Source organism: Hyaena hyaena, unplaced genomic scaffold (assembly GCF_003009895.1).
Source record: "Hyaena hyaena isolate Hyena2069 unplaced genomic scaffold, ASM300989v1 scaffold_7, whole genome shotgun sequence".
NCBI lineage: Eukaryota > Metazoa > Chordata > Mammalia > Carnivora > Hyaenidae > Hyaena > Hyaena hyaena.
This window is the reverse complement of record NW_024080639.1, coordinates 2,268,239-2,291,179: the sequence shown is the minus strand read 5'-3', so window position 1 is coordinate 2,291,179 and position 22,941 is coordinate 2,268,239. Positions and strand designations below refer to the sequence as shown.

At 34.9% G+C, this 22,941-nt stretch overlaps 1 protein-coding gene and 1 long non-coding RNA gene across 9 annotated transcripts in view; one reads left to right on the top strand and one right to left on the bottom strand.

The window, feature by feature from the left end:
• Positions 1–22,941, top strand: part of CHD9 (chromodomain helicase DNA binding protein 9) — a 155,792-nt gene that overhangs the window by 40,792 nt on the left and 92,059 nt on the right. For 6 of the 8 annotated variants that reach the window (XM_039241375.1, XM_039241365.1, XM_039241356.1 and 3 more), the window contains exons 2-4: positions 4,996–5,327; positions 18,252–18,363; positions 22,014–22,160. In XM_039241375.1, coding sequence (XP_039097306.1) covers positions 4,996–5,327; positions 18,252–18,363; positions 22,014–22,160 — 591 coding nt within the window. Of the gene's footprint in view, positions 1–3,792; positions 3,842–4,995; positions 5,328–18,251; positions 18,364–22,013; positions 22,161–22,941 lie in introns of those variants that run through there. The other 2 variants (XM_039241393.1, XM_039241383.1) reach the window with 1 other exon arrangement.
• Positions 4,880–22,940, bottom strand: LOC120237956. The gene is made up of 3 exons (XR_005530091.1): positions 22,794–22,940; positions 16,620–16,798; positions 4,880–5,068 (listed from the first exon to the last, which is right to left on the bottom strand). It is a non-coding gene; the product is annotated as an uncharacterized LOC120237956 (long non-coding RNA).

The window sequence follows — 22,941 nt, the reverse complement described above, 5'->3', positions numbered from 1 at the left end:
TCCATTGGAACCTCCATCCGCCTCGACCCCGCTTTCTGAAACCTGTCCCCTCTCCTGAGAAAGGTTGGAAGATTTTTAATTATAATACAGTTTTACCTGTGTTGTTAAAATTCCTTGTTCTGTGTTTTATTCTGAGTAAGGAATTGAATCTGTTTTATTATTTGAGACCCTGTTTGAAATAGAAATATATTTTCTCCAGTAGGGGAGCCTGTGTTCTGTAGTACATGTATCGTGGCCGTGTGAGTTCTCCCCTTCTTTTTGGAAATTTATAATTTCCACTTACACCTACACACTGGTAATTCAATAATCTAAATTATGTATATGCAACTAAAATATTTGAAATGGACAAATTCCTATTGGAATGTGAATGGGGTATTTGGGAAAATCACTCCAACAAGAGAGGAGAGATCTGACTCCCCCCTCAGATTTTAATACCTCTAATTTCACCAAGAAATCCCTTTGCTTCTTTCTCTCATGAAAGAAAAAAGATGTAACAGGTGGTATGAAAACTTTTTTATTTTGTAACATGTAGCATTCATAAAGGCTAGATGCCATACTTTTTCACTCTTTTTATTTCTTTCCTTTCTTTTTTTTTCTTTTTTTTAGTGCTCGTCTCGACCCACTAAATTTATATCACGAGTTGCTATTAGGTAATGACCTGTGGTTTAAAGGACACTCATACCATAAATCCTTGCATTTCCCTGGTATTGAAATATGATATACAGGATCTTCCATCTATTCCTTTCAGTTGCTATCAACATAATGTATGACATATGAGATCATCTTTATGTTTTGCTATGACTTCGTCTTATAAACGTTTAGATATGATATTAATGTATGTTCCTTGTTTTTATATGTTTTTTTTGTATGTATGTTTCTGTATGTTTTGTTTACCATACAGATTTTTTGGGAGCATGATCTTGGCCTTTATTTTAGATTTTGAAACAACTTGTGTAAAAAAATATTTTGAAACTATGACAAACAGGAAAATCATAAGTGAAATACAAAGAATTCTTTGACTTTGTAAGCAATAGGAGTGTAGATTGCAGACTTAATGTTTCATCATCACCAAAGATAAGGAAGATATTTTTCTGTATAACTACAGTGTAACCATAACAAGTGGGAAATTGATACAAGTAAACTGTTGGGATGAGGAGGAAAATAGAACAAAATACAATTAAGTGGACTTGACAGAATTTGATGAGTGCTTATATAAGGGAAAAGAGGAAGACTGTATAACATTGAAAAAAGCACGTCAACTACCCTTTTGTATGTTTGTGTATATGTGAGAATTGGGAAATGACCTACATTAAAAATGTTCTGCTACTTAACACCTCAATAATTGAGGTTCTGTGGAAATATTTTAAAATACTGTATTCTAATAGCAGAAGAAACATATGACCATGGATTTCTCTATTACTGTCTACTGTTGAGATTTATAGTGAAACAATTGGGATTTTGAGTCAAGGAATAGAATCTATTGAAAAACTTTAATGGGAGTAGTGATATATTTTGGAAAGCATCTTTGATTCTGAGGATAGTGTCAGTGAGTTAAGAATATTGATAGAAAACAGCAAGAGAATCTACATCATCTTTTCCAACCCTGCCCTCTCTGAGGATCCAGTCTCAAACTTTCAGTTACCAGAGCTTTTGAACTTAACACACACATCTATCTACACATCCTTTCTTGACTATATTTCCTATTTCTTTTACCTTCTTGTACCTTGCCTTGGTCTAGGAACCAAGCAGTGATCCTTCCTGGTCTTCACCCACCCATATCTGGTTGATTTCTACATCTTGGAAAAGGCACTGGAAAAAAATTTAATTTCATCCTTGCTTTATTGCTAGTGTCTGTGAATTTTGAGAAAGTCACTTGGTTTCTTTTATATTCAGATTAACCTGTGTAAATTATGATATTTGAACCACATATGATATCATACGGTGGTTAAGAGTATGGTTTTCATGAGGCTCTTTGCCTTTTAATCCCTGCTGTATCAGTCAGCAGCTGTGTGATCTGGGGGGAGTTGTTTCTTCATGCCTCAGTATCCTCAGCTATAAGTACATGTCTCACAGGGTGCTTTCAAAGCTAAATTGAGTTACTTTGTATGTAATATGAAGACTAGTGCTGGGAACACAGTAAGGATTAAATAAGTGTTAGTTAGCTCTTACTGTTATCATTATGATTTTTCTTGCTTGCTCTCAGGGTTATTCTAACTTTTTGCAATACTGCTCTGAGTATATTTATCATTTGCTACTCCTCTACTCTCTGTTATCACTATTACACTACTATTGTTGAGGATCAAATTAGTTGTTAGTTGTGAAAAATGCTTAGAGCAGTGCCTAGCACTTAGTAAGCACTCACTAAGTGATAAGCCTTACTGGTGGTCTTTGCGATTTTTATGTAGAGGACCCCTCAGGGCAGTCTGTGATCGACTCCTTGCCGCTCGTGGTTCTCCAAACTTAACTTCCTCTCCTGCTTTCCAATTTGTCTCTCTTGGAGATTGGTCATATAATTTTGCTCCATGTTGAGACCTTCCATTTAAAAGGGGGGGTAAAACCCAAAAATCGTTCTTTGAAAGAAATATCAGATAATTTGCCAAGGCCGACTGAAAAAAACGGTATTAGTGAAAGAAGTAAACTTGAATTTTAAAGCAGTGAAAATTGTGTTTTAGGTATTTAAGGGCATTGCTTATTAAAACAGCCTCAGTTTTTTTATAGAAAGAGAAGCTCTAGTGCCGAAATTCAGGAAGACTTGTTATTTATTTTTAGCAAGGGACTAAAACCAAAATTTAATCTGAAAAACTCAGCAGTTCAGTTAAAATAGAACATGAAGAGTAAAGGTCAGGAATGTTTTATGTGTTTTTGATGTTAGGAATATACGTTAACATATTTTTCCAGGTTTAAATAAGGAAAAACTTGAGGTGTTGTTTGCTCTCTGTGGGCATATAGGCAGCTCTTGTGTGTTCTTTTCAAAATCTTAAACTTCTCTTTAGTATTTAAATGAAAATAGCTTCATTTGTCTGTTTTTAAAACCACAGTGTTAGCTTTTTGTTAGAAGAATTCTGAGAGAACTTACCTAATTTCTTAACGAGAAGTCACTTGTTATGTGTTCATTTGCATGACCTGCTCTTTAACCCTTGCTCGTCTTTAGCTGTTCTCCTACTTCAGTATTTTATGGTGTCCTGGAGAAAAGTATTTTTCTCCAGTAAAAGTTGCATTCGATTCTCTTTTATCATTGATAGCTGCAGAAAGCCACTTCGCCACAGTTTGAGTTTTCAGATGATCTTTTAAAATCAGCTTTTACGTATATTTTCTAAAACTTTACTGCAGGAAATGGCAGCGCGAGAGTTAATGTGTTACATGGAGGGAAGAACAGTCCATTGGGGGTTAAATTGCAGAGTCTAATGGAATAATAACTGGTAGCACCATCTGCTGGCCTACTTCCGCAGAAGGAGTCAGTATTTTTAACGACATCTCTAATATTCATGCTGATGCATTTTGATGCTTTGTGCATTCATTTCTTTCTGTGCTTTGTTGGAATCTGGCTATCTGCTTACAGCTATTGAGGAAATTCAGCTTTTTAGGAGGGGTTTACAGCCTTTTTCATATCTAAATAGGATGAACAGTGGATATAAACTTGCCAAGGCAGAAATGTGTTGATAAATCACAATGTGTGTTTGTGGAGGGTTGTGCATCTCTTGGTTGCAGCTTGCTAAATAGGCCATTTAGGAATCTTCTTTCAATGCTTTTTTCTTGAGCACTGCCTGGGGTGGTGAAAAAGCAGAGGGCAAGCCTTTGTCTGACGCCAAAAATGTCTTCAGTGAAGAGGCCAAGAGGAAGGGTAAGTGAAAGCCTGAATGAGTGGGAGGAGGAGGGGTTCTTTGGGCTAAAAGGCTAATGGGATTGAATAACCTTCCTTATTACTGGCTGCTGCTGCGGGAGTCGTACTGCATCGCCATCTTGAGCTTGTTGCTGTTTTCTCGAGTCTTGGTTATTTGTTATAGCCTGTAGGCCTTAAGGTGGCATTTTAGTGAGCATTCTAAGCCCTCCTTCCTTTCCCAGTGCTGCAGCACTGCTATGAAACCTTTGATGAGGCAGGTATAGAAAAGATATCCAGTGAAGCCCACTGGAATCAGCATGAAAATGTGTTTGGAAATTCCTGGTGGTTTTTTCCTTTGCTGTAGTCAGAGGCATGTTTACGGGTAAGAACATAACAAAACTGTGATCTAAGTATATGTGGATGAATGTGTGTTTGAAGAAGATCGTCTTTTTAAAATGCTGTTGATCTGCTTCCTGTGATATTGCTAAAATATTAATAATTTTAACGTAAAACTGTAAAACTTGAGGTTTTTTCCCAGAATTGCTTGAGCAAAATTATTATGATATAGAGAGAGAAGAAAAAAATCCACACTTAACTCTTTCACGGAAAAACTAAAACTTTCTCTAATTTTAAGTATGGGAATGTCTGTTTACTAACTAGCTATGTTGCTGCATAGATTGCACATTAAAAAAATGATTTAAATGATTTCAGGTTCCAGTTCTTATTTCTTGTAAAGCAGAGAAGCTTTGTATTTCTAAAAATAATAATAAACTATAAGGGCTAGCTATTCTAAATCAAAATTGCTATCTTAAATTTATTAATAATTTTCAGAGTTCTGGAGTGAAAAGGAAAGAAAAGAGTTTTATTTCAAACGCACAGAATATTTGGAGGACAAAATTTGAATCAGCTAACTAATCAAGAATGCTGTGAAAATAGCAGTGAATCCACATTATCCTTCTTTAACCATTTTTAAAAGCAGTAGTTGAGCTTTGTTTATATACCTACACTAATTTGTAGATCAGCAAAATGTTACAATTTTACATTTGTTTGTAGCACTCACGTGTTGGCTCAGGTATTTTACTTCATTAAGCATAACTTTCAGTGTCCAGATATTTATGTTAAATTGTTTAGCTGTACTTTGATATGTTGTGTAAAAAGTATTCTGATTTCTCCAGCCTCCATCTTCCAAGAAGAGTGACGGCTCTGGGACATACACTAAGTTGCAGAATACCCAGGTGAGGGTCATGTCTGAGAAGAAACAGAGAAAAAAGGTGGAATCAGAAAGCAAGCAAGAAAAGGCTAATCGGATAATATCAGAGGCCATAGCAAAAGCAAAGGAGCGTGGGGAACGTAATATTCCACGAGTAATGAGTCCTGAGAACTTTCCCAGTGCTTCAGTTGAAGGAAAGGAGGAAAAGAAAGGTAGACGGATGAAATCCAAGCCAAAGGACAAAGAGAGCAAAAAAACAAAAACTTGTTCTAAGTTGAAAGAGAAGACAAAAATTGGGTAAGTTGGTTTCAAAATCAATTTACTCCCTTTGAATTTTTTTTTTTGTCAAAGTGCAGTCTGTCTCATCTTTTACTTTTGATTTGCGTGTGATGTATTTTCCTCCTACTTTGAAGTTTTGACTTGTTAGTTACTATGTGTAGCTTATTTCCTTTTTGAATGAATTGGACAATAATCCAAGATTTTCTGCGTTTTACTATTCTGTAAACAAAGCTTTCTATACGTTAATATTAGTAAAAGGAAGTTATAGGAGAACATTGCATACATTGAATAGAAAAAGGAAAATCAAACCCATTGCAGTGCCAGTTTTAAATTCTCTTTCTTTATAGGAAGCGCATTGAAATTTTTTTTTTATCAGGTTTCTTTACCTCTTAGTTGTACTTCATTGGGCACCTTATAGTTTGGAAAAATGAAATACAGCGTTTTCTCAAAAAACCACAACTTTGGACTAAATGGAATGGCCAGAAAACCAAGACTGTAAAATCAGTGATGAGCAGATGTCAGTTCTCCCTGATTTACTCCCTCACTATCTCTCTGATTTACTTTATGTAATAAAGAGGCCAGGTGAGGATTAATGCTCCAAGAGAATTATAAGGACAAGGAATTGCTCTAGGAGGGTACATAAACACTTAGTGTTTTTATTTGACGGCTTACCTAATACATTAAAAAAAATAAAATATAATAAATGTTAGTATATGTATTATATGCAATTTTTGCGTGAAAGGGTGAAAATAACCCAAGCCCAACCTTTTGGAGTTATTTTTGCAGAAATATTTGGTCATTTTTAAGGCTTTATGTGAAATTTTAGATAAAGTGTTTAATTTTAGATAAAGTGTTTAATCTGCTTTCTTTTTTTCCCCCACACAAAAGAGTACACAGTAAAGAATTTGTTTATTATGAAAATCTTCATTTGCTTAGGAAATTACTGATACACTATATAGATGCTGAGAACTGACACAAATTTGTAAGACAAATTAAGTCTCAGCATTTTAAATGCAGTCTCCACACTGAATTATAGTGTTATGTCTTGATGCCTTTCCATCTAAACCATAAATAACATGGGCTCTCCTGCCCTAGAGCAGTAATTAATATTTGTGAGTTTGCATTTTATTTGCAGACAGCTAAAATGAAATTTGGAAGTTAAGTTTCTACTCCTTTTATGTTTAATGGTTTTGCATAAAAGTATCTGATTTTTTCAACATTATGTCTTGTTTAAATAGGAAATCTTATATTTAATCGTTTAATGCATGAAGAGTTAGTATAATTAAAGTTTTCCAGTTGTAACTTACACAGAGACATGGGCAAAGTGGTGTACTGTTTGGAAGGGCATTAAGAAAATAATGTACAAACCAAGAGAAACTGGGAAAGAAACTTCAAAAGTTACAGTAACTTTACATTTGGGAGGGAATAGCTAGAGGCAAAAGATACAAGAATTAAATCTGGTTCAAGAGAAACAATGTATATAAGAGGAAATTAGAAATAATTATAATAGAGAAACATGGATTTTTGAAAAATGTGAATGTAGTAGGGGGTAGTAACATATCACAGTAGAATGTTTGACTTATCCTATGGTATTTATATTTTTGTTAGAGATTATTATAACAAATGATTTTAATACTGTACAGCGTTGATCAACTTAGTAATTGTTTTTAGAGATTGCATTCTTGAGAAAATAGTTGAGAATTGTACTGAAAAGATAAATATGTGGCAAGACACTGAGTAGTTGCTGGAGAAAAACTTGTTGAGAATATAAGAACATCCTTCTGATAGAGGAATTTATAAGTTGCAGCCAAGTAAGTAAAATGGGAGCTTACCTGTACTAGTGAGCTGAAATATTTTCACTAGTGTGCTTTCCAGTAAGCTGCTATATTTAAATTTTGAATATGCCCAGTTTTTAATTTCTGTGTGAAGTCATCATTTAAATAGTTTAGTTGCATAATTTTAATTAACAGTATTTCATGGTATATTAGATATTTTCTTGTGAAAGTTTTATTTTTCTATTTGAGAAATGTGCTGTTGCTAATATCAAATGATAGATACCAGATGAAGTTGAAGGGGGAATGTATGCTGGAGCTTAACCACCAGCAGTGTAAAATAGAAATTTTTAGAGTAACTAAATTTGTAAACAGTGAGTTATGGTTGACATATAGTCAGAATTGGTGTTTATTTGTCCCATACGTGTCATTGTATTGCTTCTCCTTGCTTGCTAGGGTGCTTGAAACCTTTTCATTATTTCTGCTACTTTTGTGGATTAATATTTTAATACAAGGAAAATGTATCCTTTTCAGAGCACTTTTGTAGAGTCTCATTTAATCTTTACACCTCTGTGAGTTAGGCTGCCACACAGTGTGCAAATTTGATTAAGTGCTTTGACTTTGGAGTCAGGAACATTTGTACAAATCCCAGTTTTGTCCCCTACAAGCAGTGTGACCCTGGACAGGTCCAAGCTTTAGTTTCCTCTTGTGTGAAAAGGGGATAATGATAGTACTTGATTCATGGTGTTATTTTGAGGATGAAATAATTTAGTAACATTTAAAGCATATGGAGCAGTACCTGGAATTAAATAAATGTTAGCCATTATTGTTTTCTGAAAATGTAAATAGCATGTAGCTATTTTGGGAGAAGCCTGTGACCATGAGCCACGCCCCTTCTTTCAAGCCTAAACTTTCACTTACCTGCCTAGATTCTCTTTCCATTAAGGCTCTGTTCCTAAATAAGACCAGTTAAAAAATCAAGCGGAGGCTGCGCAATTCAGTAGCACATATACTTAAAAAAGAAAATCAAACAGACAAACGAAAACAGTTACTAATTTTTAAGAGAGGTAATAGGTTAACTTATTAATGGCTTTTTTCATGAGCCTGCTTCTTCTGTTTATCAAGTAGCTAGAGTAGCATTTCAGGAGAAGTAAATTTTGTTCGAAATATACCTTGAGTTTGAAAGAGTTGCCCACTATTATGTGGAAGGGTGTGAGTTGAAATGGAAATGGCAGGTGTAAAATAAAGAGTGAGGTAGGGCAGGAAACAAACTTTTTCTGCTTTAATGTTGTTTATGATCTTGGCAGTCAGGTTCTAACAAGCTCCCTTTCATGTAGAATAGCAGATTTTTTTTTTTTTTTTTTTTACTAACACTAGGCGCATAATAGATGCTCCATGAAAGGAGTGGAATGAATTTTGTCCAATGGATGAATGAGTGAAAGGTTAAATATCAAATGGTACCAAATGGTTGAATTTGATTTGATAAATCAAAAACAGAAATGGCAAACTAATCCTTCGCTGAAACCACAAGAATAGCTTAGTAATAGTAGAAAGTTAAATTATAAAATAAATTCATTCTAAGACTTCAAGTAGAATTTTCTTAGGGCTCTATTTGTGATTTGAGATTGTGTAGTAGAATATCACATAATTTGGGGCACCTGGGTGGCTTAATCAGTTGAGCATTCAAGTCTCGGTTTTGGCATAGGTCATGATCTCAGGGTCAGGGATCAAGGCCCTTGACAGGCTCTGCCCTGAGCATGAAGCCTGCTTAAGATATTCTCTCTCTCTCTCTCTCTCTCTCTCTCTCTCCCTCCCTCCCTCCCTCCCTCCCTCTCCCTCCCTCTCTCTCTCTTTCTCTTTCTCTCGATTTACCGTGCACTCACTGTCTGTGTAATAAATACCTTTTAAAACATTAAAAAAGAATACCACATGATTTGATTGGAGCATTTTAAAATTTATGGCTTGTAATTTTGACATTTAAATTATGTTTCCATGTTGCCAGCTAGAATACTTCCTTGTACTACAGATTATTCAATTCACATAGATAGATTTTGATACTTAACAATGTTTTGTGTCCCCATAAATTTAATCAGTAGTAGTTCTTCATGATTAAACTTTCTGTTTTCTTTTTTGTGTAATCCATAATTATTTTTTCTGTATGGCTAGATATCGGGTGCTGGAAATAGCCTTTCTCTTTAGTTAAAGCAGTAAACATCTAAATTAGGAAATATTTATCAAATTCAAGTAGAAATTAAGGATGTCATGTTGTAAAGGAAAACAAACATAATTAAAATTTGAAATTATGTTGTGCCTGTTTTTAGCTGTAGTTTGTTTGAAACCCCAAGAAGGAAGAGGGGAAATAAAATTTGTTAATTACCTAACATCATATATATACACATATATGTATGTATGTGTTTTGTGAACAAAACTAAATGTAGGTTTGTCCATATGCATGCTGTAGAGATATATTTATATCTAAATAACAAAATATATGGGGAAAAATGAACAAACAAAATCTGAGGAAAAAATACAAGGAATCATCAGAAATTGAGAATTATGACTTTATAGTCCATGTTATTAATAAAATGACAAGACTCTGATTGAATTTATTCAAAATAGAACAATTTAATATCTGTTTGAATAAAATATAAATGTATTAATTATTGTTTCTGGGCATATGATTTAAAAACTTTGAAAAATGTATGGTGTACATTTATTATGTATTTTTAATTATTAATCATATACCATTAGTAGTCCATAGAAATTCCATAATTTTTAAATGCCAAGCAGGTAAAATGTTTTATTGATTTCACTCCTTAGATCTAAACTTAAACTCCATGAAAATCTGAAACATTCATCTGCAGAAAGAATTGATACAGCATACATTATTTGTTATTATGAATTTAATGAAGATTTACAGTTCCATTTTTAAGAAGTATACTTTTACGTAAAATGTAAGACCTTACTAAGGTCTTTTATTAGCAAACAGTGTGTTGTATGTATTTCATTGGATCTAAGATGTCATCGGTTATAAGATACACCATTATTTTGTGTGTCAGTAAGAAAGGAAAAAAAGGCAAGTTAAAACTATGGCATATATTTGATTATTAAATGAATCTTGATTTCAGTAGATGTTAGTATGTGGGAAAAATATGTATCTTAGAATGACTGAAGTAAAGTTTTTGATTTAATGCTCCTACTCTGTCAATATTTTTTTAGCATAAACAATACTTTCTTTTTTATTTAAGTTTATTTATTTTGAGAAATAATATTTTTTCAAAATAATAATTTTGAGAGTGAGTGTGCTTAGGTGAGTGGGGTAAGGGCAGGGAGAGAGAGACAGAATTCCAAAGAGACTCCATGTTGTCAGTGCAGAGCTGGACGCAGGGCTTGGTCTCATGAACCATGAGCTCATGACCTGAGCCAAAGTCATGAGTCAGATGCTTAACCAACTGAGCCACCCAGACGTTCACATTTTCTTGTTAAAAAACAAAGTATTTTTTAAGAATAAGAAACTATGCTGATAAGCATATTGACTGTGATTAATACTTAGCTAATACTTATATCCTTAGTAACTGTATGAAACAATTCAGTGAATTCAGCTTTTTGAAAAAAATCATATCTGTCCTTAAACAGGAAGTCCAAGTTACCAAGAGTATGCAATGTTACTTTCACAAATTTAAGGCTTAACTAAAATAAAGAAACCTTTTAAAACTTATTTTTCCCAAAGGAGTTTAAGCTGGCATCGTGACTTGACCCTTAAATTTGAGAAATTTCACCAGATTATAAGTGTTTCTTTTAAAAAAAAAGTTTATATTTTATGACCTTAAAAGTAGCCGCAGTGCCTTTCAGCATTATAATGTGAAATAGTATTTTTGCTTGTTTCCTTCACTTATGATGAATTGGATGCTTTAATTACAACAAATGGACTAATTGGGGAAGATTCATTGTTTGTCCAATTATTGCAAAGAGAGAATCAGCAGGGGGCAATTACAGATTGACACTGTGTAGAATGCAGCTTGTTACCCAGCCTCTGCTAATAAACATGTGGGCAGGATTCAGATGAGTGCATAAATTACATCTGAAAATCAAATATAGATGTCAAGTATAAACACTGAGGTTTTCTAGTGCCTATACTTATCAAATGAATTAACATTTCAAATTTATACTTAGTTTGAAATTGCCCTTTGCTGTCTGAAACAAGCAATGTTTTGATATTTAGTTCTTTCACTTGCCTGAATATCTGTTGCTACAATTTGCTAACACTGATAACAGATTCCTTTAATGTTAAAAAAAAAAACTTGCAAAAAGCCTTTATTATTAATATATTCTGTATTTGGCACTTTACTTTGGTGATATTTCTAAGAATAGCAGACTGTCAGTTTATATGAAGAATGTATCTATAATGAAATTTTAGTTTCATTTATAATCCAGTCTTATTTTAGAATTCATACAGTAGGGTCTTTCTGATCCATGATGGAGGAATGGAACGCTCTTCGGTAATTGGGTATTTTATTTATCTGATTTCATTTTATTTTTTCTACTTTTGGATCATCTGATTTCCCTCACATAATATTTATGGCAATCATTTGTCATTATATGGGCAGTAGAGATTTCTGGTTGTTTGAAAATAAGATAAATTTTAACCTTAATTACAAAATGACAGTAATAGTTTCATATTTCTCTGTATGCATTAAACTATGCATATTTATTGAAATTAAGTATTTATTGACTGACTGAAGTGTAATGTCATTTTATTTTAAAATCAGTAAGATGTGTTCGAAAAAGTAGACCAGGAATAAAGAGACCTTTATTGTCTTTTACTAAACTTGGGACCTGGGCTGTTTATTTCACCTTTTGGAGCTGAAGTTTCCCTATTAGTATTGTAGGACTGATACCTTATCTATGTCAGAGTTTTTCTCAGGATCCACTGAGATATTACAGGCAAAAGCACGTTGGTATTTTAAATGCTTTATGAATATAAAATAGTTTTATTATCCTGAATATTTGTTCTTAGAGTTTTCTGTGACAGTAGCTGAACCAGTGGTTCCCAAACCTGGTGGCATGTCAGAATCTCTTCAGGGTTCCTGCATCAGAATCTTGAGGGTTGGGACCTACAGATCAGTAATTTTTTTTAACTGTTTATTTTGAACTAATATCAGACTTGCAAAAGTAGGTCAGAAGTCCTTTAGACTCTTCACCCAGCTTCCTCAAATGTTAACGTCTTATGTAACCAAAGCACGATTGTCAAACACAGAAAACACACACACACACTTACACGATTCTGTTAACTTAGAGACCTTGTGTCAAATTTGTCAGTTCCGTTTGTTTTGGCCGGGAACCTACGTTTCATTGTGTGGTCCTCCCACCTTACACCTCCTCCAATTCAGGACAGTTCCTCAGTCTTTGTCTTTTATGGTGTTTTCGCCTGTAAAGCACACTGGCCAGTGAATTTATAGAATGTCTCTCAGTTTGGGTTTGTCTCAGGTTTTCTGATTAGGAATCTTTATTTTTAACAGACAGCCTTCTAATGAAGTCTGCCTCACACGTTTAGAAATTACTCATTAATACCAACCTAATTTTTGTTCCCCTTTGTAGTATCACCTATATAACTGTTTCAGAACTTTACAACAAACCAATTTGACTTCATTATTTCCAAGAATCAGTGTTCTGTATAAGTAACCCTAGTTTTTAAGTCTTAAAATATATCTGTATTTTTTACTCAGAAATATGTCAGTCAGGCATGACTTAATGTTTTAGAATCAACTTGTTTCCTACCATGGAAATGCACCGTTTTTGAACAGAAAGGGTATGTGTGAATATTTTGAACTTTGAAAGGTTTGTAGATCACTAATATATCTGAAAGATCTCTTATAAAATTAGGATTTAAACAAATTTTTGCTTGGATTAAGAATGGTTAATGAGTTCGTGAAAAAAGATGCCTATTCCAGGCCTGTAGTACAACATTGGAAGAAAATAGAGAATATATGGAAAATAAAATTTAAAAGGCCCTGTTTTGTTTTGAAGAACATTTTTCAAGTAGGGGCACCTGTGTGGCTCAGTCAGTTAAGTGTCCAAGTTCGGCTCAGGTCATGATTTCACAGTTCATGGGTTCGAGCCCCACATCAGGCTCTGTGCTGACAGCTTGGAGCCTGGAACCTGCTTTGGATTCTGCCTCCCTCGCTGCCCCTCCCCCACTCAAGCTCTGACTCTCAAAAATGAATACATATTAAAAAATTTTTATTAAAGAGCATTTTAAAAATAATATAATGAAGGCTTATCCAAGGTATTATGGGAGATGTTTTTATCTGACTTACCCTCCTCCACCACAGAGGGTGAATGTCTAAGGTTGATCTGGCAACAGTTATTAGTATTTCTTTTATAGAGATTTAGGCAATACTTACCTATAAAACTAATGTTTAAGCAGCCTGGTACACTGTCCTGAGAGAGATTTCATTTCATTACCTTATACTACCACAGAGGAACAGGATAACCTCTTCATTGTAAGGCATAAATACAAAATATTTAAGTATCTCTGCTTCTGATTTCATTGATTTTTTTTTACTTTTGGGATTTGATTTTTTAAGTGACCTTATAGATTTGAGTTTTTAAGCAACCTGCATCAGAAGATGCATTCGGTTAGCTTACCCAACATTGAGAAAATGCCTTTTTATGCAACATATTGAAGGGTATTAACAGGCCTTAGTTTGCATCTCATGGGAAATTGTTATTTAAGTAGCTAAATTTCCTTTTTACTAGTTTTGGCCTCATATACAGACTAGTCTAAAACATACATTTAGGTTTGGAGATGTATAGCAAATGGGAGAGTACTCAAACGTGTATTTCTACTACCTGATTTACTTACAGTTATCCCTGACCCTGCCACTGAAGATCAACTGCCTAAGTGTCTTAGGCTGTATTGTGTAATCCCAGAAAACATCAGGCTTAGCCTTTGGAGAAGGTTTTTACTGGAAGAGGAGGAACCAGAGGAGACTTCTGGGAAACTAATAATGTCTTGTTTATTTTTTTTTAATTTTTAAAATATTTATTCATTTTTGGAAGAGAGAGAGACAGAGACAGAGCATGAGTGGAGGAGGGACAGAGAGAGGGAGACATAGAATCCGAAATAGGCTCCAGGCTCCACACTGTCAGCACAGAGCCCAGCGCAGGGCTCGAACCCACAACTGTGAGATCATGACCTGAGCCAAAGTCAGACACTTAACTGACTGAGCAACCAGGTGCCCCAATAATGTCTTGTTTCTTGATCTAGAAGCTGGTTACACATTCATGTTCATTTGAGAAAATTCACCAACCTGTTTTCTTTTGATGCATGTGCTTTTCTGAACTTCACTTAGTAGACTGTTAGGTTTGGGGAAAGTGAGGGGTTGTATTTGGAGCATTTTGAGATTGTGGAGCATTTTGAGATTGTGCTATCAGTGGGATATCTGTGTGGACATATCTAAGAAACAGTTGTTTTTATGAATAGATTTCATCTCTCAGGGCCTGTCAATAGAAAAGGAGGCTGAAGACCCTAGTTTGAGAAATACCAAAGTTTACAGGACGGATAGAAAAGAGTTGTCAAGGACTGAATCATGCTGAAAACTAACAATACTAAGAATAGATGGAGGAAGAGGAGCAAAGGAAGTTTAGCAAGAACCAGGAGAGCATTGTGTCTCAGAGCCAAGGATACAGAAAAGGAAAAACTGATTCGTTATGCGTTATTAGATAAAACATTAAAAATTCCCTTTGGGTTTGGCATTACAAAGGTCCTTTGTGGCCTCAGACATTAGGATTTTAAGCTTTGGAATGAGGCATGCTTCATGTTTATCTTTATCCTTACTGTAGGTGTGACTTGGAACACATTTTTTTGCTAAGCCTCCACTTCCTTTTATAAAATGCTAGTATTTGCCTCTTGGAATTGTACAAACATCAAATGAGAGAATGCGTGCAAAAGTCAGCAGTGACCAGCTCCATAAATGCTGGATAAGTGGAAGCTTTGAAAATGAAAAGTAGTTCCAACAGTTCAGATAATGGCAGGTTGAGGACTGAAAATGAAACCGTCCGTGTAGACGACTTGTTAGGAAGTGCGGATGAGTGGGAGGAAGAACGGGATCATGGGGTATCTAATAGCAGACATGACCTCAAGAGAGAGTTGTATTTTAGGAGGTAAACCAACGTAAGGAAACAGCACCAGACAGGGGAAGACTTGACCAGTGAAAGCTGTGAGAGGGAATGAAATATAAACACAGCTGCTTCCTTCATATTTTTTCAGAATATCTTTTTGAACCCTCTCTGATTTCCTAGTTCCAACATAAGCTGTGTTTGGACCTCTCATTCGCTTTCTTCACATCGTCAGAAGAGTGCAGGTGACATACCAAGTTAGAGCCATCCTTCTCCTGTTGAAGGTGGTAATCGTGCAATACAGTACAAGAGTAATCTGAGAATAACTCTAGAATTTTCTTGCATCTAGGCAACCAGTCAGTGACCACATCTCTCAATTCTGCCTTCATAATAAAATTGTGCCTTTCTTCACCTCTTCATCCATATGGCCATAGCCCTGCGTTGCTCTCTCCATCTCTCACTTGACCTGTCATTTGCCAGATTGCTCCTTTCCCTGCCTTGCATTTTACTTCTTTGAGTTGCATTGCTCTCATTGGAAATTCCTTTTGCCACCAATTTTACAGAAATGATTGATATGTGGCATTGTATTCGTTTAAGGTGTACGGCATAATGATTTGACATATGTACACATTATAAACCTGTTACCACAGTAAGTGTAGCTAATACCCATCCCCTTACCCGTGACAAATTTTTTTCTTATGATAAGAACTTTTAAGATTCACTCTGCAATTTTCAAATATACAGTGAAGTATTGCATTTAACTAGGATCATCATGCTATATTATTAAATCCCTAGAACCTATTGGTATAAAATTCTCATACCTTACAATTGCTTTATTAGTTTTTTTTCATTTATTCAGAGTATCTCAGAGCCATTTGTTGTCAGTGGTAAACAAGACAGATAGATTTAGATTCCGTTTTCAATTCCTGCCCTGTGGAGCTTAAAAGCTGCCCTTAACCCAAAGTATTAACTCCTTACATGTCATACAAGGATCTTTGATTCACTCTGCCTAGATGATCATCTCTGTTTCCTCCTCCTGCACTGCTCTGTGTATTTTTTGTTTTTTAGTGTTTATTTTATTTTTGAGAGTGAGAGCGCGCACACTTGCGCGTCTGAGCGGCACAGGGCAGAGAGAGAAGGGAACAGAGTATTGGAAGTGGGCTCCGTGCTGACAGCAGACATCAGGGCTCATACTCACGAACCATGAGATCATGCCCTGAGCCAAAATCAAGAGTCCGTGCTTACCCGACTAAGCCACCCAGGTGCTGCAGTACTTAGTGTATTTCTGACATGACCTTATCTCTGCACATTTCTCTCATTCTTCTGTAACATCCCCCCTACTTGGAATGTACCTTCCCTCTTCTTTCACTACTAATTAAACTCCCTTTTATTATTCATTTCCTGTCTCAAACTTTACCTTTTCTGTATTCCTCCTTTACTCTTCAGTAGACATAAGCACTTCTTCTTTTGTGTTCACATTATATCCGGAGTTAACTTCCACTTTTGCCTCTTAACTGTGTTCATATTCTAACCAGTGATACTTTAATGTTAGGAACTGTGTCCGCTTTATCTTCAAATCCTAGAACCTAGGAGCACCTGGCATATAATAATTAGAGGTTAGTTCAGAAATTACTGTATCAGGACTTTGCTTAGATTAGCTCATATGCATTATCCCACTTAAATCTCAACAACAGTAGAAGTAGTTATTAGAATACCCCTATTTTCCAGGCAAGGAAACTAAGGCTAAAAGAGATCAAGTAATTTGCCAGGTGTCTTACAGATAGGTAAATGGTGGAATTAGGTTTAAAATCTATGATGCTATGATTTCAAAGTGTGTGGTTTTAACCTCTAAGTTCTCCCACGTTAGTAAATAATTGTTGAAGAAAATTCTTCTATGTTTCTGATATATCACACTTGAAAGTATTTTGGGAAGTTTTCTCTGTTTGGAAATAAGGATATCTAAAATACAATTTCCTTGATAAGCAATTAGCATGGTTTGTGGTTAGTATAGTGCTTTAAAAATCATGCCCTCTCATCTGTGGAAACAGAAATAAGGAAATGTGGGAGCTCTGTAATTTCTATACTTCTGATCAAGAAAAAAAAGTTGAAAATACATTTTCATTTTAAACATTTGTATTTGATGGGTGTGTATAAATATTAATATACGCATATACACGTATGTCTGAGAGAGAGACAGGCAAACTGTGAAAATATAAAAGAAGAGGGGCACCTGGGTGGCTCAATCGGTTAGGCATCCAACTTTGGCTCAGGTCATGATCTCACAGTTTGTGGGTTCAAGCCCCGCATGGGGCTCTGTGCTGACAGCTAGCTCAGAGCCTGGAGCCTGCTTCAGATTCTGTACCTTCATCTCTCTCTGACCCTCCCCTGCTCACGCTGCCTCTCTATTTCTCTCTCTCTCTCTCTGTCTCTCTCTGTCTCTCTCTCTCTCAGAAATAAATAAAACATTTTTAAAAATTAAAAAAAAAAAGACAATATAAAAGAAGAGTTTTTAACGTTTTAGGAACATACAGTACAGCTAAGATAAGCCTTTACATGAGTGAAATAATGAAAGAACAATTCCTTGTTAAAGTGTTTGTGTAGGGGAGAAATTAGGGTAAAAAGTAGTAGAGACTTCTAGGGAAGGACATTAAGTGGAGTTTGAATTTAGTAAGAGGTAGATGGGGGGAAAAAGAACCCTCATTCCAAACCTACAAGATAATAAATGGATTATTTTAATTATTAAGTACAGTTCTATCATCTGACATTTTTCCCATGAAAAACGATTTTGAGCCTGAGAAACAAGTGATAAAACATGGTTGCCTTTCTATACTTACAAGTATGTTAACTGTATTATTGGTTTGTGTTTGTTCCACTAGAATATAGTTCTTGTCTTGAAAATGTCATTATGGATTTCATGATAGTTATCATCTTTGGTTGAACATTCATGTGATACAAAATGGAAAAAAGTTTATCATGCCAATCTTAATATGACCAAAAATAGAAAAAGGCAAAAGAGTTCTTACTGTTGATTCTTTTCCTCTTGAAACAGCAAACTCATTATTACATTGGGTAAGAAACAAAAAAGAAAGAATGAGTCTTCAGATGAAATATCTGACACAGAGCAAATGCCTCGGCACACACTCAAAGAGGAAGACCCTCAAGTGAGTATTACATTTTTTTTTCCAAGAAATGAAGCACTGGTAGAATTAGATAGCATAAAACTGCTTTATGGTTATTTATACTCTAGTAGTGAAGCTATATTTTATTACATGGTAGAACTTTAAGACTGCATTATTAAAACGTGCTCCTAGTAGTATTACCATAGAATGCTAGATCTGGGAGGGAACTTACATATCCTCTCAAAACCCTTCATTTTTCAGATAATGAAACCAAAGCCCAGAGAGGTTAAATAACAGTCCAAAGTCCCTGATGGCTTTTAGCATGGAGAAATATCTAGTGATATTACCCTGTACTTACAGAGTGCTTTTGAGTGAACTTAATGACAGAGATACTAATTTTGAGAATCACATACAATGATAGAGCAAATGGATTGAATCATTCCTAGAGATAATTCCATTAGTCTGCTTCTGTCAAAGAAAAGATAACCAATTTTACTAAAAATCCCCTAATGTGGACAAAAATACTGTGCATTTTGCCTTTTTTTTTTTTTTTTGAATAGGTGGATATTCAAAATAACCTTGTGAAGTTAAAAAGTATATATGTAGCGAAGGTCATAATAATTCAGGCCACCCTCTGCTCTCTAATAATTAAAGTACGACTCTAGGCCGTATGGGTGGTGGCAGTTGTTGAATTATGGGGCCAGAAAGCCCCTGAATGGCCTTTCTTCTTCCTTATGCAGCTTCTTATCCAATGGGAGAGTAGTGGCTCAAGGCTCCTGGGCTGCTGCAAGAGTTGAGGTAAGGGCAGAGACTGAAGCTCCTGATACTATATGGCCTGGCGTTTTCTTCACATGTTATCCTTAACCTAGGCAAACTTACATTAACTTATTTAACCTGAGAAAATTCAGCTGAATTTTTGCTAGAATACTGCTGGCCATTTTTCCAGTATGGTTATCAATCACCAAACAATGAAATGGTAGAATAGGTTAACATGCGCATTTCTTCCATACCTTTCACTATAGTTTGCTGTGTTGCTTTAACACAAAAATATCAGTGGGGAAGGAAAGAAATAGTTTCTAATAAGTGATAATAAATCTATATTATTGATATGTTTAAATGTACCATTATATGAATGATGGAAAGGGCCATGTAGCCTTTACCCACAGTGGACTGTCAAGATTTGAAGGCATAAAAACTAATTTAGGTTTTAGGTTTGGAGTCAGTTGGAATAAAAATCTTAATGTGATATTTAAGTTTTTTACCTTTAATCTTCATATAGAGTACTTCGGTAGTCTGACTATATTTGCAGACTTCATATTTTTAAAAAGCCCATACAGCACATGATGTTAGGATTATTATAGGAAACAAGTAACGTTATTGGAATGATGTATTAGTTGTTTAAAAGCCTATTTCTGACTTCTTATGTAAAGTGTTGTAATTTGATCTGTTGAAGCCTCTAAGAAGAAAAAGCTAGAAAAAAAATTCAAAGAAAGAATTTGTTACCATTTTAAATTGTGCTTTGAAAACATTATAAAGAAATAAAGCCAGACAAGTACACCAAATTAGTTTTTGTATTTTTAAGGTAGTAGAGATATTACATGACAGAGAAAGATAATTTGTTGAGAGCGGCCCCTCATTTGACTTGGCCTGATGTGTAGCTATCTTCTCTAGTAGAATATAATTTATTCTAATATAATTTATTCTTCTGTAATGATTCCGGCTATAATCTTATAGTATCTATAATAATTTTATAATATTCCAACTGTAATCATATAACTCACACTTTTTAAGTCATCCTTTAGACTGGTAAAGTCTTCACAGGATGAGTATGCAGCTTAGTTAACGTGGCTCTCATTTTATCTTGTGAAGAATCACCTAAATATACACTTTTGTTGGTGCAAAGGATTCTTTCAGGCCACTCATTTACAATTTTCTAAAGACCTAAATGAGGCATTTCAAAGTTCCAAGAGATACCTCACTGACCAGAAAAGAAACTTTAATGCTGAAAACATCAAATGGAATCTTCTACAAGTATACTGAACTATTCTTAAACTTCACTCTTTAGAAGATTTGTGCCCACTGAGACATAACATTGGTGATACATGCTATTGTTAGAATAATAAATGTCACTGTTGGTTTATTAACTTAAGCTATCCTTGAGTATTCAGAACTGTGTGATACCTGTCGTAGAACTCTAAATATTCCTTCAATCTAGTGTTAGGTTAGAGATCCATAGAATTTCTCCCTCGAATAATGATAATTTTTTTTCAAAATAGGATGTGGGAAGATTTGGGTTTCTAGAAGTTCCTTTTATTATCACTTTTCTATGCCACCTTCCTGTCTCCCATATTAATAAAAGTATCACCTTGAGTTTTGAAAAGGTAAATATCTTCATGTCACCAGGAGATGGTGACCCATCCTAAATGAGTCATGAGGTTATCTACTAACCTCCCCTAACTCACCATGTCAGTGCCTTTCTTTCTCTCAGTATTCCACAACTTGAGAGAAAGAGGCAGAGGCACATTTAAGGCCACTGCAGTTTTTTGAATGCAGATAACAGTTTGTCCTCAGCCTGCTACACTGATTGAGACACTTTTGTAATGGCTGTGGAAATAGGAAAGGCCTATCAAATTGAGCATATTGGCAGAAACCAAAAGGAGAATGCATGGGTCATTTTGCTGGTTATACTGTGGGGGAATGTCACAGGAGTTACTAAATATAGAAAATGGCATGGAGAAAGGAAGAAAAGGTAGATTTACCAAACCCTGAGAAATAGAAAAGTTGGCTGAGATGCCTCCACCCATGAGATTTTAGGGATGTGGGGGAAAAAGCAAACCTAAGTCCTTTGAAATTTTCAAGCCAGTGTGGAGATTTTGATTTTATAGTGGGGAACATCAAATATTAGATATTTAGGGAGGTAAGTAAAGCCGTGTGTATTATACCTGATTTTAAATCACTTAGATTATTTTAAAATGTAGTACTTTTCAGAAGGCTTACTTCTGCTTTTGAAGTGTTCTTTATTTTTTAAGGGAAGCTAGTAAAGTTAGTAAAACACTGGTTTCTCTTTCATATACATTTAATTATTTGGTAGATTTACTGGATTATTTTATGTATTTCTTTTAAATGTTTTTATTCTGTTTTAAACAGAAATTCATGGGTTTTATGGTAAAAATGATTTAATATCTTGTTCTAATTTTATGTCCCCGATTAATTATTTAACCAGTATATATCTGATGCACTTTTTAGGTTTGGAGCAAAAGCTGTAAAAGTATTAACACTTTAATATATGTGTTGTCCAAAGTGTGAAATAGCTAAATAAAATATGTCTTTACTCTTCTTAACAATAGTTTCTAAAGAGAAGTAATAAAGTAATAAAGGTATTACTAATAAAATATATTTTGCCCAAGGTGTGAAGTAGTTAAATAAAAAAATTTTTAATCCTAATAATTTCTAAAGAAAAGTAATAAAGGTATGACTGTTACTTGAAACTTTAGGAAGTAGAACAAGATTCTAAGTCTGTGGCAAAGGGCCAATTATAATCTTTCTTTAATTAAAAGGAAAAATGAGAAAAGATGGATGTTAAAGACAATTTCAAAAATATAATGTACAAAATTGCCACACTAGGAGTAATTACTTTTAAGTCTTTCCTTTAAAATCTATCATATAAATATGATCCTTATGGTTCATTACAGAAAAGAAGATCAAATCGTCAAATTAAAAGAAAAAAATATGCAGAAGACACAGAAGGGAAACAATCTGAAGAAGAGATCAAAGGATCTATGAAAATAAAAAAGAATTCAGTTCCTTTACCTGGTGAACAGCCTTTACAGTTATTTGTGGTAAGACAGAACTGGGATTATAACTACAAATCATTTGGAGCCAACATACATTCTTCAAAATACTCCCATTATCTTTCCTACTAAAACCTGCTCCAACTTTTCCTCCTGGATTCCATGTTGTAATTAAAGGAACCATTAATTATTCAGATCAGAAACCTAGGGGTTCATCCTTTCTGTTTTCTTCCTTTGTTTCTTCATCCACTTTATCACCATATTTTTCACCCCCTAAATATGTGTTTCTGAAATGCCTCCAAATGCTGTCCTTTCTGCAGAATATTTCTAAATTACAGGCCTGATCATAGTACTTTTCTACTAAAACCTCCTCTAATAGCTCCCCCAGATATAATGATGCATTTTTAGCCCAGCATACAAAGCCCTTTGTGTGGCTTTTTTTTTTGGCCTTACCTCATGCTACTTCTTTACAAGCACTGACTCCTCCGGCGTTACAAACATGGGTGCACTCTGAGTCTTTGTGTGGGCACCTTCCTCTCTGTGTATTCTTGCCATCTTCCTTGTCTGGGTTGTGACCCAGCCACCCACCTACCACCTGAGTGATCTGACACGTTGGGCAAGCACTTCTGTTCTGTGCCTGAGATTCCTGATCTGTACAGTGGAGACAGTAACGGCCCCTACTTTGTCATGTGCTCGTGCGGGTTAGATTAGTCAATGTGTGTGTAAAGCGCTGGTGATGACACTGAGCCCATTAAGCACAGTGTGTTTCCCGTGATGGCGATACAGATGACGTCTAGGACAATAACAGCAGTGATGTTTTTCCCTTTTC